Here is a 15,360-nt window from a genome sequence, read left to right as displayed (position 1 = left end):
TAAATGGGTAGCAATAAACATAGACTTGGGTACATTATTAAACAGTTTGCACATAATAAGACAATGCTCTGTTGGTAATTATTTTTTTTACAAAGTTGTATTTCAATTGTTAATAGTCTAACGTTTTGAATTCAACTCTTGTATTCAACTGCGCATTGGTTGAGAGTTTAGAGTGATGACCAGCCCAAGAGGCGGAGGGAGTAATACAAGAGTGGTGCTGATGCAGGGCGGTGAGCGCGCGCAGGATCAGGATGATGCGGTTTCTGAACTCGGGACACCTTCTGTAGGCTTCTGAATGGACATCTTCAGCCGCTCCCTTCAATACAGACTTTAATATCTACTGCCAGATTTTAGACGGAGGCAATTGTTCGACTTTTATTTACCGCTATAACGTAGCCTAATGGGCAACTGCAGATGATCTGCCCATGCCTCTGCCCAGACGGCGAGAGGTGCATCGATGAAGGACGTTTTATCTGACGCTATTCAACAGATAAACACTCGCAGAATTGGTACACTAGGTCGGCTTTAAGTTTTTTTGCTGTGGCTTTTGCTTATCTGCAAAGACAGACATGGCGGACGCAGCCGAATGCGGTATCAAAGTATTGTGCCGATTTAGGCCATTAAATGAATCCGAAATTACGAGAGGAGATAAATACATTCCCAAATTTAAAGAAGAGGACACCGTGGTTATAACAGTAAGTTAATTGGCTTTTTTCATCTTAAATGATGTAGCCTGTTTCGTTGCCTATTTAGCCTAGACATTGCCAACGGGAATGGCGTAAAACCAACTTCATCAGCAAACCGATGCAGCGGAAATCTGCGGTGCTCATATGAACTCTCCGCACGCACAAACTACACAAAAGGTTATGCAGCATAATTTGAGTTTTCACATTTCCCTTATCCGTATAGGCTATAATTTACAATCCTAGGATTGTCATCCCATTATGGTTGTTTTGGCTGCGCAGCATCGGTCTACTGCAGTTCTTGACAAGATCAATCCTATAGAAATATTGCATACGGCCAATGCATTGAGGTGTACTTTGGACTTCAACAATGCTGCGGTATTTCGCTCTGCTGAATTTGCATATGTAACATTAATGAGATTATGTTTTGCCTTGTCACCTGTGGCGATGTCAACACATACTATAGGCTATATCCTTGATAGTTTTACTGTTGATTTTGAAACATTGGCGAAATATAATGGGCCTTTGACAGTTATTTCCATTTTGGGAAAGGAAACCCTCACAGGACACGATTTTAATCTGCGTTAAGCAGTCAGTTTACTGTACAGTCGACTGATCGTAGGCCTAATCACCTTATCTGGTGGGAATACGGAACTGTTTGTTGGTTAGATGGTGACATCCACACCACTTTGTTGTTTGCCTCATTTCAGCCAGTTAATTAGGCCTACAGATTGCGAGGTTACGCGTCATCTATAAATACATTGTCGAAATAGCTCAAATACAGTATTTTTGGACAAATACACACATTTAGCACAATATTTCATCTGTACACTGTGGTGTACACTGCAGCACAGTACTAGTCTTTCTCTCAGCTCTCCTCCAGTGTATACATTATTTATGTTATTGTATCTGTAAATATTTAAAGTGTCTAAAGCACAACACAAATGAGGCACCTCAGGGGTTCTTTTTGATGACGGTCGTTTTTGAGCGTTGATGCAATCACATTTGTTTTGGACAAAAAGAGGCTTCTGTGGCAGACTGCTGGGAGAGACATCCCCTGTTGCCCCCAGAGATGTGCTGGCAGACTTGTTAGAAAAGGCCTGGGTTTCTCCTGAGAGGCTTTTGCTCCCATTACAGTCTAATGATTTATTTGTCCCGAAACATTATTATGTTTGTAGAACCATCAACTTGTATCTGTGTTCCTGCTTATCTGCCTGTCTGTCTGTGTGTCTCCTTGCCCTGCTGTATGTCCCTGCGATTCACCGTTTGCTTTGTTTTGGACAGAGCAAGCCATATGTCTTTGACCGCGTCCTTCCCCCAAACACTGCCCAGGAGCAGGTCTACGATGCGTGTGCCAAGCAGATTGTTAAAGGTAGGCTGAGTCGATGTCCTCTGGCCCAGGCGTGAGCCATCTTCCTGCTGATCAGTGTTTCAGCTAAACCATGGCCCGGGCTTGTGTTCACACAGACGTCCTTGGAGGCTACAATGGGACCATCTTTGCTTATGGGCAAACGTCCTCAGGAAAGACACACACAATGGAGGTGAGCTCCTTCGTCCTGCCCTACTGTTCAACAGGGGGACCTGTAACTGAGATATTGTATGCCATTACATTTGGATGTGTAGATAGGAGAGTGTTCAAGGACAATTTGAGTGTAACATGTAGTATTTAGACAAATGTTGAGGCAGGTTTTGGGGATAAATAGTGTCACCTAGAGATTGTGATTCAGATTCATCAAGGCATCTTTGAGAATATAAACACTTTTCACCATGACTCACCTAGTCAGTCACTCTGACAGCATTCAAAATATTGGATTTCGTTTAAGCAGGCCATTGCATAAGGGTCTTACTCAGAGATTAACAATTCATTTGGAGTAGATTTATATTGTTCTGAGAATATTTTGAGCACTATGGGTCTCATTCGCCCTCAAGTTTAAAGAGGCATTAAGTACATCAGCACCGGCAATAAGGAATCATTGGCTGGTAACCTAATACACTAAATGGACAGTAGGGGGATGGACATTGTGTTAGTCACTGTTGATGAGCATGCTTGGTACCATGCTGTAACCTCCCACCTCCACCCCACCTCCACCCCAGGGTAAGCTCCATGACCCCCAGCTGATGGGCATCATCCCCCGCATCGCCCATGACATCTTTGACCACATCTACTCCATGGACGAGAACCTGGAGTTCCACATTAAGGTAAACACTGCAGGTTTAGATCCAAAACTCTTGACTGCAGCATGGCAGCGTATGTTGCGATAACAAACATTGTCTCACTTTTCATTTCTTAAGGTCTCATATTTTGAAATATACCTGGACAAGATCAGAGATCTGCTTGATGGTAAGAAATGGGCTGGATTTTGATGTTTTCATGTTCAAAAGTGTGTGTGTGTGTTTAAGAGAACACCTTTTGTTTTCTATTTTGAAGTTTCAAAGACCAACCTTGCTGTACACGAGGACAAAAACAGGGTGCCCTATGTCAAGGTAAGGAAAACATTGCTACAGACACTTTCTCAATAACATGTGGTTCAGAGGGTCACCGCTGATGAAGCTGTGGTGATCTTCCAGGGCTGCACAGAGCGATTCGTCTCCAGCCCGGAGGAGGTCATGGACGTCATCGATGAGGGCAAGAATAACCGACATGTGGCTGTGACAAGTACGTGCCCTGTTAGCTTGTCAGCCTTTCGCACCCAGACATACACACAGTATCTGCCTTCTCACCTGTGCAGTCAATGCTGTGTAGTTCACTTTTGTATGCATTAAGCTGCAGGCCTCATTGTTGCGTTGTTGCAGACATGAACGAGCACAGTTCCAGGAGTCACAGCATCTTCCTGATCAACATCAAACAGGAGAACATCGAGACAGAGAAGAAACTGTCCGGAAAACTCTACCTGGTTGACCTAGCAGGCAGTGAAAAGGTAGGGCAGGCCATACACGCGTACAGGACAGTACATTTAGTCAATACACGACTGTGTGCCATCGCCCGGGTTTGTCAGTTGAAGGTGCTGATACAGGGTTCCTCAGCCAGGCGCTGACTCGGTTTTCTGTCTCCTGAAGGTCAGCAAAACTGGGGCGGAAGGAGCCGTGCTGGACGAAGCTAAAAATATCAATAAGTCCCTTTCGGCGCTTGGGAACGTCATCTCCGCTCTGGCTGAGGGCACCGTAAGTTCTAGTATTTTAGACACTCTATCTTTGAGGAATGAGGAGGCCTCCTCTGCACCCTGCTGTGGTTTTGCTACGAGTCTGAGCTCACAGATGTGTCTGCTTGCTAGAAAACCCACGTGCCGTACAGAGACAGCAAGATGACCCGCATCCTGCAGGACTCCCTGGGGGGCAACTGCCGGACCACCATCATCATCTGCTGCTCCCCCTCTGTCTACAACGAGGCAGAGACCAAGTCCACCCTCATGTTTGGACAGAGGTGAACCCCCCCCCTCCCGCCCCCCCCCCCCCCCCCCCGCCCCACTACCTCCACCCCCCTGTCTCCTTTTCCTTACTCCTCTCTACAAAACGAGTTAACGTCCTTCCCTTCCTGCCCATGACAACAGCATAGAAACTGGAGAGCAAGGTCAGAGATGCACGACGTGGAATGGTATCTGTAGCGATTATCATCGTGATTATGAGCCTGTAAACAATTAAGAATTCAAGTGAGTACCTTATTATAAAGATGAGCTCTCTTTGAGGTCATTCTAAACATTAGCCTTCTCCAACTCCACTAATCTGGTGGGGTCTAAACCACTAAATGTGCCATTGTGGCTATGAGCATGCTAATGACTGTGAACCACAGTGAAGACAACCCACTACTAACCACACAAACTAGCCACTCTAAGGTAATATTATCCATGTCCCATTGTGTCTGTTCACATCATCGAAGAGTGCTCCTAAACTGATGGAGATAAATTCATTCGATCAACCTGTCTCCAGTAGATTATGCAACCATGACAACCTACTTAGCTGAGTGGCTGGGAGATCCCTAAGCTGGGCTTGTTGTATTGTACAAAGGCAAGCAGAGACTCATTAGTCTAGTCCTCTCCCCTCCTCCTTTTTGTCCTCCTCTCTCCTCTGAGCTTCACTGCAGCTCTGCAGCCGCTGTAGGTCACATGGTATGACAGTGCAGTAGAGCGCACCACAACACAGTGCTCCGCTCCAGGGAGACCTGCTACTCCATCTCCAGCCAGCACGGCCAGAGCCGAGCCGAGCCGTACTGTTTGTCCTCTGTGTCCTCTGGCACAGACTCACGCAGCGCACTCACGCAGTAGACACTCGCGCAGTAGACACACGCGCAGTAGACACACACACACACAGCTCTCTCATCGGAGCCGCAGCGAAGAAAGAAGAGAAAAAAGCCCTGTCGTTTTAAAGAGAGGGGCTGGTTTGGGGGGGCGGGGCGGCGGCGGCGGTTCACGTACTAAGCTGAGGGTGTGTCCGGGGTCATTGAGAGATGACAAACCTTCTGTTTTCATCATCAGGGGACTGAGATGAAAAGGTCAGGGCTTGATTATGAAACCACTTATCAGGCATACACCAAAGAGGGACATAGAGGAGGAAGTCAGGAGAGGTGCAGACAATCACACGCTCCTACTGTCACCCGGTAGTTCACTAGTGGATGAGCGACTGCAAGCCATCTGCCACAGATAAACCCAGCCTTGAAGCACCAATGGAAGGGCCTGTTTCCCATACCACCTCCAAGGTTCTTCATAATGATGGTAATGAATGTACTAGAAAATTGAATCTGCTGGATCGATCTGGATTGGATCTGTGGAAAAACCCCAGGCCTTGAGAAAACTCTTATCGGAGTGTTCCGACTCACTTCCTTCATCCTAACCCCCACGCAGGGCAAAGACCATCAAGAACACTGTGTCTGTGAACCTGGAGCTGACCGCCGAGGAGTGGAAGAAGAAGTATGAGAAGGAGAAGGACAAGAACAAGAGCCTGAAGAACATCATCCAGCGCCTGGAGCTGGAACTCAACCGCTGGAGGAACGGTGAGGAGCAGTGGAAAGGAACTGGGAACACCGAGATGGATTATTGTCACTAACACTGGCTCTGACATTCCCCACATTGGCAGCAACAATGGCCTACACAATAATACACACACATACTGCAGACCCACAGAAGTTGCCCACCAAACCAGTGTTACATGTTGCGTGTGACTTGAACAAAACCACTCTAATCATGCAGTAGCCTACCGTCACCATGTGAGACCAGAGCGTTGACCCCTGACCTTCCCCTCTCTGTCTTGCTTCCGGGTCCCAGGTGAGAACGTTCCAGAAGAAGAGCAGCTGAGTGCCAAGGACCAGAAGAACCAAGAGCCCTGCGACAACACGCCGGTCATCGACAACCAGGTCCTGGCCAGCAGCGCCGTCTCCAGCGAGGACAAGAGCAAGTATGAGGAGGACATCAGCAACCTCTACAAGCAGCTGGACGACAAGGTGGGTCGGCCCAAGTCCAGGGTTGGATGTCGCCCGACATGGAAGGCGACCCAGCAGTTACGGTGATGATGTAGTATGATGATTAGACCTTGAATATGTGTATAATCATTTCTTATTTGTTCTTTCCCAGGATGATGAGATCAACCAGCAGAGTCAGCTGGTGGAGAAGCTGAAGGAACAGATGCTGGACCAGGAAGAGGTGACTGCAATGGCTCAAAAGCGCCACCTTGCAGCTATATATTAGTACTACATGTACCTATACTTAGAAGAGAACTATCGGATGTTTTAGTAGTAAGAATGCATTTTTATTTCTATATTCCTTTGTGTGTGTGTACTTGTAGCTGCTGGCATCGACAAAGTTGGACTACGTGAAGGTGCAGGACATCCTGACGCGCCTGCAGCAGGAGAACGAGGCAGCCAAGGAGGAGGTGAAGGAGGTGCTGCAGGCCCTGGAGGAGCTGGCTGTCAACTACGACCAGAAGAGCCAGGAGGTGGAGGACAGGAGCCACTCCAATCACCAGCTGACAGAGGAGCTGGTCCAGAAGACCGTGAGTGAGAGGAGACAGGGGAGAAAACAGAGAGGAGAGACTTGATTTGGGGACCTGTGTGAGAAGTCTAAAACGACAAAAATTATGTTTGTGATGACATTTGAAATGACATTTCATAGAAGGGAGTCGGTCTATTCTACCGACCGGTCTATTTATACGGCTATGAAAATTCTATGTTTGACACAAACGGAACTTGGATGGTCATTCGTGTGTTTGTGTGTGTCAGGCGGTGCTGGTGGAGGTGCAGAGGGAGCTGGCTCATATCCAGGAGCTGAGTGGTCACCAGAAGAAGAGAGCGTCTGAGATCCTCAACCTGCTGCTGAGGGAACTCAGCGATATAGGGAGCATCATCGGCGCACACGACGTCAAGATGGTACACACACACACGCACACCAAGACACACACCAAACCTCAGACCACAGAGAGATACATACATGCACTTACAGATATACTAACCGACCGACAGAACGCAGACAGATGTAGTCACACAGACGCACACACCAACAACAGTCCATCCATTTTGTGAAGCAAACAACAGCAAACACACTTTTTTGGGTGTCCCATAGACTTCCGAGGGGAACGGTAACGGGGTGGCTATCGAGGAAGAGTTCACCATGGCCCGTCTTTACATCAGCAAGCTGAAGTCAGAGGTCAAGTCGCTGGTCAACCGCAGCAAGCAGCTGGAGACCGCCCAGGCAGACACCAGCCGCAAGATGCAGGCCAATGAGAAGGAGCTGGCCTCCTGCCAGTTACTCATCTCCCAGGTAACCGGGAGGGTCGTAGCCAAGCATACAGTACGTACATACTGTCGTGTGTAAAAGTGCTGGGGCATTGTGAAGGATGTCATTGATCCCACCTTGAGTCCTGACCTGAACATACCTGAAACTGTGTGGGATCGGTTGGACAGGGTAAAGAATAAAATGTGTCAAGGTCAAAAGTAGAATAATGGCAAAAACTGTATGAAGCTTGGATGAATCTTATTTGGGTTTACTTCAATATCGTTTCGTGTTTTAAAAGTCGGTATTTTGTTCATAGAATTTCAGATACCACAGTTAAGATTTTGTTTTCTAAATGACCATGTAATGCACAGTAGATATCCCAAATATACTTTTTAAATATTAGGGTATATTGTGTGTGTGTCCTCCCATGCCACGGCGACATTGCAGCACCAGGCGAAGATCAAGTCCCTGATGGACTACATGCAGAACATGGAGCAGAAGAAGAGACAGCTGGAGGAGACCCAGGATGCTCTCACAGAGGAGCTGGCCAAGCTCCACGCTCAGGGTGAGCCTCAGCAGCCGCGCCCGCTGCACTCTCCCACAGCACTCAGGACCGTTTCACAAGGCCTCGAACCTCGCAGTCACCCTCTGCTATGACCCGAGGGAGGCGTTTACGCTGTGTGGTCAGCTCACCACTCTGCTTGTGATTCTAAGATGGTGTCTGAGTGCCCTAGGTTTCAGACATCCGTTTGGCTCCCGTACTGTGTCTAGCTCTCGGTGTTGTTATTAAATGCACCAACTGCTGAAATGGATTGTCGTTTTCTCAGAGAAAATGCACGTGGTGTCGGATAAGGAGAAGGAGAGCGTAAGCAGGCTGCAGGGAGAGGAGGAGATCAAGGTAAGCACGTGTGTGCGTATGTGTGCGTATACAGTATGGGTGTGTGTGTGTCTGTGTACGTGGGACTGCACGTACAGTATATGTGAGTGGGTAAGTGTTTGTGTGGGTGGGTTTGTGTGGGTGGGTGGGTGTGGGTGGGTGTGGGTGGGTGTGGGTGGGTGTGGGTGGGTGTGGGTGGGTGTGGGTGGGTGGGTGGGTGTGGGTGGGTGGGTGGGTGTGGGTGGGTGTGGGTGGGTGTGGGTGGGTGGGTGGGTGTGGGTGGGTGGGTGGGTGGGTGGGTGGGTGTGGGTGGGTGTGGGTGTGGGTGGGTGGGTGTGGGTGGGTGTGGGTGTGGGTGGGTGTGGGTGTGGGTGGGTGTGGGTGTGGGTGGGTGGGTGGGTGGGTGTGGGTGGGTGTGGGTGTGGGTGGGTGTGGGTGTGGGTGGGTGGGTGTGGGTGGGTGGGTGGGTGGGTGGGTGTGGGTGTGGGTGGGTGTGGGTGTGGGTGGGTGGGTGGGTGTGGGTGGGTGGGTGGGTGGGTGTGGGTGTGGGTGGGTGGGTGTGGGTGTGGGTCGGTGTGGGTGTGGGTGGGTGGGTGGGTGTGGGTGGGTGGGTGGGTGTGGGTGGGTGGGTGTGGGTGGGTGGGTGTGGGTGGGTGTGGGTGTGGGTGGGTGTGGGTGTGGGTGGGTGGGTGGGTGTGGGTGGGTGGGTGGGTGTGGGTGTGGGTGGGTGGGTGTGGGTGGGTGTGGGTGTGGGTGGGTGGGTGGGTGTGGGTGGGTGGGTGGGTGGGTGTGGGTGTGGGTGGGTGTGGGTGTGGGTGGGTGGGTGTGGGTGTGGGTGTGGGTGTGGGTGTGTAACCTCCTCTGGTGGCCCCTCACACAGAAGACCCTGGAGGAGCAGATGGAGTGCCACCGAGAGGCCCACCAGAAGCAGCTGTCTCGCCTGCGCGATGAGATCGAGGACAAGCAGAGGGTGCTGGACAAGCTCACCGAGTGAGTGGCGCAACCCCTCAACTCTGAGGGCGTCTGTTTTCCGGGCACGCCTCCATGTGCAAAGAAAGTTGTGACCAGGATGTTTATTGCTGTGCTATGGTAGCACAGAACGCGTTCAACAAATGCAAACTCTGGTTTAGGACTTACCTCTGCCTTCCCACCTTTCTGCCCTCCCTTCCTTTCTCCCTTCCTTCCCTCTCTCCCTCTGTCTGCTGTCCTCTTTCCCACTTGCTTTCTCCCCAGTCTGAACCAAGGACTACTGCTGGAGCAAGAGAGGATGATGTCTGATTATGAAAAACTCAAAGCAGAGGAACAGGAGAAAGACGCCCAACTTCAGAACCTTATGTAGGTATCCCTTGACCTCGGATCTAACTCGAAATTGTTGTTTTTCTTTTGAATTCTCTCCTTTCTATCTCAAACCCATTCTACGCTAGTTCTGAAGGTCTGGCTTCTTTACTGTTGTAGTCAAGACATCTGTACATGTACTAGCAACCGTGTTTGTTTTCTGGGCCTCAGGCTCCTAAATGAACAGAAGGAGCAGGCCCAGGAAGACCTGAAGGGACTGGAGGAGACTGTGGTATGTCACCGCTTTGGGATTCGTCCATTTACAAAGTCCTTATCAACCAGAAGTTCTCTAAACTCTTTTTTTCCCACAGGCAAGGGAGCTGCAGACTCTTCACAACTTGCGCAAAATCTTTGTACAAGACCTGACAACGCGTGTCAAGAAGGTACACATGCATGTTCTAGGCCATGTCACACAAAATAACATTGTCTACTTAAAAAAAAAAATGCTTTTCGTGGTGAGGGGTCATTGTCCTAAGCAGACGTTTGTAAGTTCTCAGTTGACTGACTGCTGTGTGCTCTGCCTCTGTTCAGAGCGCAGAGCTGGACTGTGAGGATGGAGTGGGCAGCGCCGCTCAGAAACAGAAGATCTCCTTCCTGGAGAACAACCTGGAGCAGCTCACCAAAGTCCACAAGCAGGTAATGTCACATGGAATCATCCCTCACTTGTCCCTTGACTACATGTGAACTGCCAAAGTTAACGTGAGATGATCAACCAAATATGGCCACCTATTGGTAAACAAAACATAACAAGAAGATTGCTCAAAATGAATGATTGAAATCTGTCTAAGCATGCTCTACTGCATGTGATGGTTTGCGTGTGTCCGACGGTGTAATGTGTGTGCAGCTGGTCCGTGACAACGCAGACCTGCGCTGCGAGCTGCCCAAGCTGGAGAAGCGTCTGCGGGCCACGGCGGAGCGGGTCAAGGCCCTGGAGAACGCCCTGAAGGAGGCCAAGGAGAACGCCATGAGAGACCGCAAGCGCTACCAGACGGAGGTGGACCGCATCAAGGAGGCCGTGAGGGCCAAGAACATGGCCAGGAGGGGCCACTCTGCTCAGATCGGTGACTATGTGTTTATATTAACTACCCTGGTTGAGGTGGGGGAGCTGTCCTGCTTTTCGGTAGAGCTTGCGGAGTATCTATTAATGTCTGGTGTTGCCTTGTCTGTCTGTCTGTCTTCCAGCTAAGCCCATCCGCTCAGGACACCACCCTCTGTCCTCTCCTACTGTCTACAGCCACCAGTACAACCACAACAAGTAAGTTACACCTGGGGAGTGGCACCCATCCTTAGTGACGGCGTGGTTTAACAACGATGGCAGAGCACGGGGATAACTGTTGGTTGTAGTGCACACATATGAACACTAGAGGTCAGGAGAGCTTTGTTTCTTGGACTGACAGGACTGGCTGCCATGATATCGAGAAAAAAGGCACCCTGGATATGATGACATTGTATCTAATTTGTGTATATGAATCAGTCCTTTGTTCCTCCTTCCACCTGCAGATAGACCCAGGACCTGCATGTACAGACCACCTCATAGCTGGACATCCATGGCCCCCTACCTACCTGCATCCCCTGCCTGTTCTTGGAACGCCAACCTGACTGTCTCATCTTTCACTGACTGGCAGACAAACCTCCTCCTCACCTAACTCTCTCAGCTCCTGTACATATTTACATGATACAGTACATATGGCCATGCAATGTAATCGCGTACTGCATTAACTGCTTTGAGAGCTCTCCAAGTGTACTGTAGTAGATCTACAGGGGTCGTTCTTGTGAAGCGTCAAAATGCACCTGTAGAAAAATCGCATTGGCATTTGAGCTCCACCTGCACTGTGTTTTTGCACTAAAATAGCTTATCACAATTATAAGTTGCACATTTTCCTCGCTCGCTTACAATAGATATGTAGTTATCGTCTCTGTTATTTTCTTTTTGTCTGTTTGGTATTGCATAGTCTGTTGCATAGTCTGTTGCATATTCTGTTACCTTCATGATACATAACAACTTCCTTATGAGAGAGGGGCACTACTAGCTTGATCATTCAGAGTTAGTGGTAAGTAACAGTGTTTGGCATGAATTGTCAGCATTAGTTACAATACAGACCTGTCGATTGCGATTTACTGGTTTAGTGATACCTTTTACTTTTGAGATTGAATGAAATACCACACTGTACCAAGGGATACCATTGGATGATACTGGGAATGTTCTTAGGTGAAGGGATAAGGTGTATGGTACTGTCTTCCACCTGCAGCTGAGATGCTGATCAGCCAATCAGATGTCCCTGCAGTCGGACAGGAGACATGTATGTTTTAAATAGACGACAGACCTAGAACTTTCTCTCACAGTGTGGCACGAGTAATACGTCAACTGATGTTCGACCAAGCTGCCCACTGCAAACAGTAGCAGGTTTTGGCTCATCCTGCTGACCTTAGTGCCTTTAGAAAACTCTTGGAGACTTTTTGACACGCAGTATTGTTTGTTTCTGACTGACTGAACAACCCTTTGAGCCTTGATGACAAAACTAGAAGAAATCTTGCAATGGAGAAATGTGCCCCCTCTCAGAAATGACCCTCAGAGTTGAATTTGTTCCTACATTGCTTTACATGTTATTGTATTTCAGCATGTTCTTGGGTGTACACATTGTGTATATGTGCTCATCTGCAAATGATAGCAGTTATCATGGCAGGACTAATTATTTATGGTTGTATGGTTTCTGTATTTAGCTTTCAGTTGTTACAATGGACAATGCTGTTGAACATGGATGGCTTCAGAAGGAATATGGTACGCCTGCTGTACTTGACTGATAATGACAATTACTGTATAAGTGCATGTTGTATAACTAATTTGAAATGTTTGAATTAGAGCAAATAAAGATATTTAACTTTATCTCGTAGTGGTAATGTATTACTGCGAATAATCTTGGGGCTGTCCTTTTTTAATCTTTAAAAAAAATAACTTTCACCTGAGGTTAACCTGTGAATTGAACTGAAATACAGATGCAGACACTGTACTTGGTAAACAGCAAACTACCACTAACCCAAACTAAACCCAAATCGGGCCTTCTTCCTTCTCTGCTTGAATATCTTCCTGACATGTCCTCACAGGTACCACCAGACCAGTTCACTATGACATCCCCATGGAGATGATACTTTGACATATCCCCACCGAAAAGGGACTCAAAGCCCCAGAGATGCTTGGATTAGTGGCCACGATTTAAGCAAATAAATCTGATCTCTGTTTGCCCTTTGAGATCCTGTATGGGATGTGTGTTTTAAAAGCAGGCTCTGTTTTGAAAGAAAACACAGTGTTCTTGGAGGAAATGGGACCCGACCAGGCCGGTGCTGCATATGCTTTTCTTTGAACGAATAACAACAGATTTTTGTCCCTATGTTCAGGTGTGCAATGGAATGATGAATAGACCAGTGTATTGGCAACGTGAAAGACAGTGGTGGCGTTTGTATACGTAGCTACAGTATGGTGTAATTTCAAACTCTGGTTTCCATAAATAATAGATGTATTTTATGGTACAGGTTGAACACATATTCCTTACGTGTTAGGCTCCAATTTATATTTGTCATTATTAAGCTAAACTTAATATGCAGAAGTAATGTTCTAAAGTTTCTGTCTTCAATGCTGAATAGCATGGTCAGTGTGTGACCTTTAAAGGGTATCAGAGCAGGTGGCATCCATTGTGTTCAGTTTGAGCCGTTTTGATTGCCTAGCCAGAGAACAGACAGAGCATGCATGGATTCTTCAATCACTAAGGCCTCTCTCTCTGAATGAAGGAAATGTCATTGAGTAACTGCAGAAGAGATCCTACCTGATTGCTGGCCAGCCTCCCAAATGCCCAAGCTGTCAGGCTGGAAAAATGCCACTAGGGCCTTCACAAAAGTACCGTTCTGTTTGCGGAATGTAAACCCTGGATACCTGAAACCCATTGTCCCCAGTCCCTTTCTTGGTCCCCCTGTTATCTGAACAAAAGCCCAATAAAGGCATCATGATTTCCTGCCTAGAAGGGTGCACAAAGAAAGGCCTTGTTTGGGGATTCTGGTGTTCATTTTATATGGGACTGCCAATGTGACAACCGAGGGGAAAACCAGACTCCACTGCCAATAGCAATGACCTAGAGGCTGGGGTCTCACCCAGGTTGTAATGAAGGGACAGGGTCACCTGAGAGTGACAGAAGACGAGTTTAGGAATATGAGAGGAAGGTGAACCGAATGGAATATGAGAGGAAGGTGAACCGAATGGAATATGAGAGGAAGGTGAACCGAATGGAATATGAGAGGAAGGTGAACCGAATGGAATATGAGAGGAAGGTGAACCGAATGGAATATGAGAGGAAGGTGAACCGAATGGAATATGAGAGGAAGGTGAACCGAATGGAATATGAGAGGAAGGTGAACCGAATGGAATATGAGAGGAAGGTGAACCGAATGGAATATGAGAGGAAGGTGAACCGAATGGAATATGAGAGGAAGGTGAACCGAATTTGTCACAATGGTCACAGGAAACATTGTCTGGAAACGTTGTCAACGCTGTTGGAATGCAGTTACTTATTTCATGGAATTAGTCAATAAGAGAAGACCACTGATCGGTGTGTGTCAGTCTGACAGTGATTTTTCATTTGCTTTTCCAGGGGAAGAAGTGTCAGAGTGACAGACAAACAAACACTGCTTTAACCTTTGGAGGCAAGCCAATGGGAACATTGTGAAACGTATCCTCATCCACATACTGCTTCTACAGAAAACTTCACATACACACACAAACTGATCTGGGAACGAGTGTGCTCTTTTGACTTTTAAACAACATCATGTCATAGTGGCTCATCCTTCTCCTGCTGCATTGAGCAATGGAATCTCACACACGACGATTGTGATGGAAACTTGGACGTTTTCTTGGCCTGAGGAGAACATTGGTGAAAAGAAATGCTTGTACGACACTGACTATCTTTTAGAGCCTTTGTCCCACTATGGCAGAAACTTTTCTAAAGAACCGACTGGCCTCCTCGAGCCAACTGCAAAAAAATATTTAGTTTTGCATGAGCAGGGTTTCATTCATTTACATCTAAATTACAAGAAAGACAAACGTACTAAATCTCTCTTGCGTGTCTGATGAACAGCAGTTCTCAACCATTCTTTTTCATTTTAAAGTCCACTTGATCTGATGAAGCACGTTCATAGACTGTAGACTGTCGCCTTGTAAACAACTGGACAGCTGAGAGCTACCAGTGTCCTGACGTTCAAAGCACTTTCTCAAATCGGCACATGAAACCTGGGAAACACATTGATTGGCAGCCTGCCGAGAACTTCCTGGGAGGAACTGTTTGCTGTCATTCCTTCATTCCAGGGGGTGTGTCTTGTAAGGTGCTGCTGAAGGGTCGGACATGACAGATCGGACATCTGTCTGCCGGGCAGGGATCACGCTAGTCCACATGCTACCGAAATATCACTGTTTGACAAGAAACTGTCAGTATACCATGGCATCAGTCATTCCTGTGTGTCTCACACTGAAGATTCCATGTCAAGAGGGTTAAAAGGGTCAGCTCTTGACTTGATGGGTCCTAAAAGACAAATGTACTCCCCCTTATGTTGGGTAGTATATCTAGTCTTGCTTACAGCTGGGAGAAGACATTGTTGGAATTGTCCTCAAGGTCTCTCACCATGTCACCAAAGATACGCTCGTAACACTCGTAATGTATGTTGTGTTGCTATAGTACCAGCACCTATTCCCTGGACAAAAGTTGCCTAATTAGAAATGTATGAAGTG

General features: G+C 47.7%; 1 protein-coding gene across 1 annotated transcript; it reads left to right on the top strand.

Annotated features, from left to right (window-relative positions):
• The first annotated feature begins 299 nt into the window (after window positions 1-299).
• LOC146260854 (kinesin heavy chain-like) lies at window positions 300-10,852 on the top strand. Its single transcript, XM_084667709.1, has 25 exons — window positions 300-695; window positions 1,968-2,055; window positions 2,151-2,224; window positions 2,778-2,882; window positions 2,976-3,024; window positions 3,112-3,167; window positions 3,252-3,339; window positions 3,477-3,601; window positions 3,741-3,845; window positions 3,956-4,104; window positions 5,519-5,667; window positions 5,939-6,114; window positions 6,245-6,313; window positions 6,456-6,662; window positions 6,889-7,035; window positions 7,229-7,426; window positions 7,829-7,946; window positions 8,209-8,279; window positions 9,139-9,248; window positions 9,492-9,593; window positions 9,765-9,825; window positions 9,905-9,976; window positions 10,125-10,229; window positions 10,438-10,654; window positions 10,776-10,852. The coding sequence occupies exons 1-25, from the start codon at window positions 570-572 to the stop codon at window positions 10,850-10,852; spliced, it is 2,844 nt and encodes a 947-aa protein (XP_084523835.1). The 5' UTR covers window positions 300-569.
• Window positions 10,853-15,360: the final 4,508 nt, after the last annotated feature.

This window comes from Hypomesus nipponensis, chromosome 12 (genome assembly GCF_054491055.1).
Source record: "Hypomesus nipponensis isolate SF chromosome 12, ASM5449105v1, whole genome shotgun sequence".
NCBI classification, from domain to species: Eukaryota; Metazoa; Chordata; class Actinopteri; order Osmeriformes; family Osmeridae; genus Hypomesus; species Hypomesus nipponensis.
This window is presented reverse-complemented; position numbering and strand designations above follow the sequence as displayed.

Coding starts and splice junctions, on each gene's coding strand:
- LOC146260854 (XM_084667709.1), top strand. CDS start 570: ATGGCGGACGCAGCCGAATGCGGTATCAAAGTATTGTGCCGATTTAGG. Junction 3,025..3,111: donor GATCAGAGATCTGCTTGATG/GTAAGAAATGGG, acceptor TCTATTTTGAAG/TTTCAAAGACCAACCTTGCT. Junction 5,668..5,938: donor ACTCAACCGCTGGAGGAACG/GTGAGGAGCAGT, acceptor TCCGGGTCCCAG/GTGAGAACGTTCCAGAAGAA.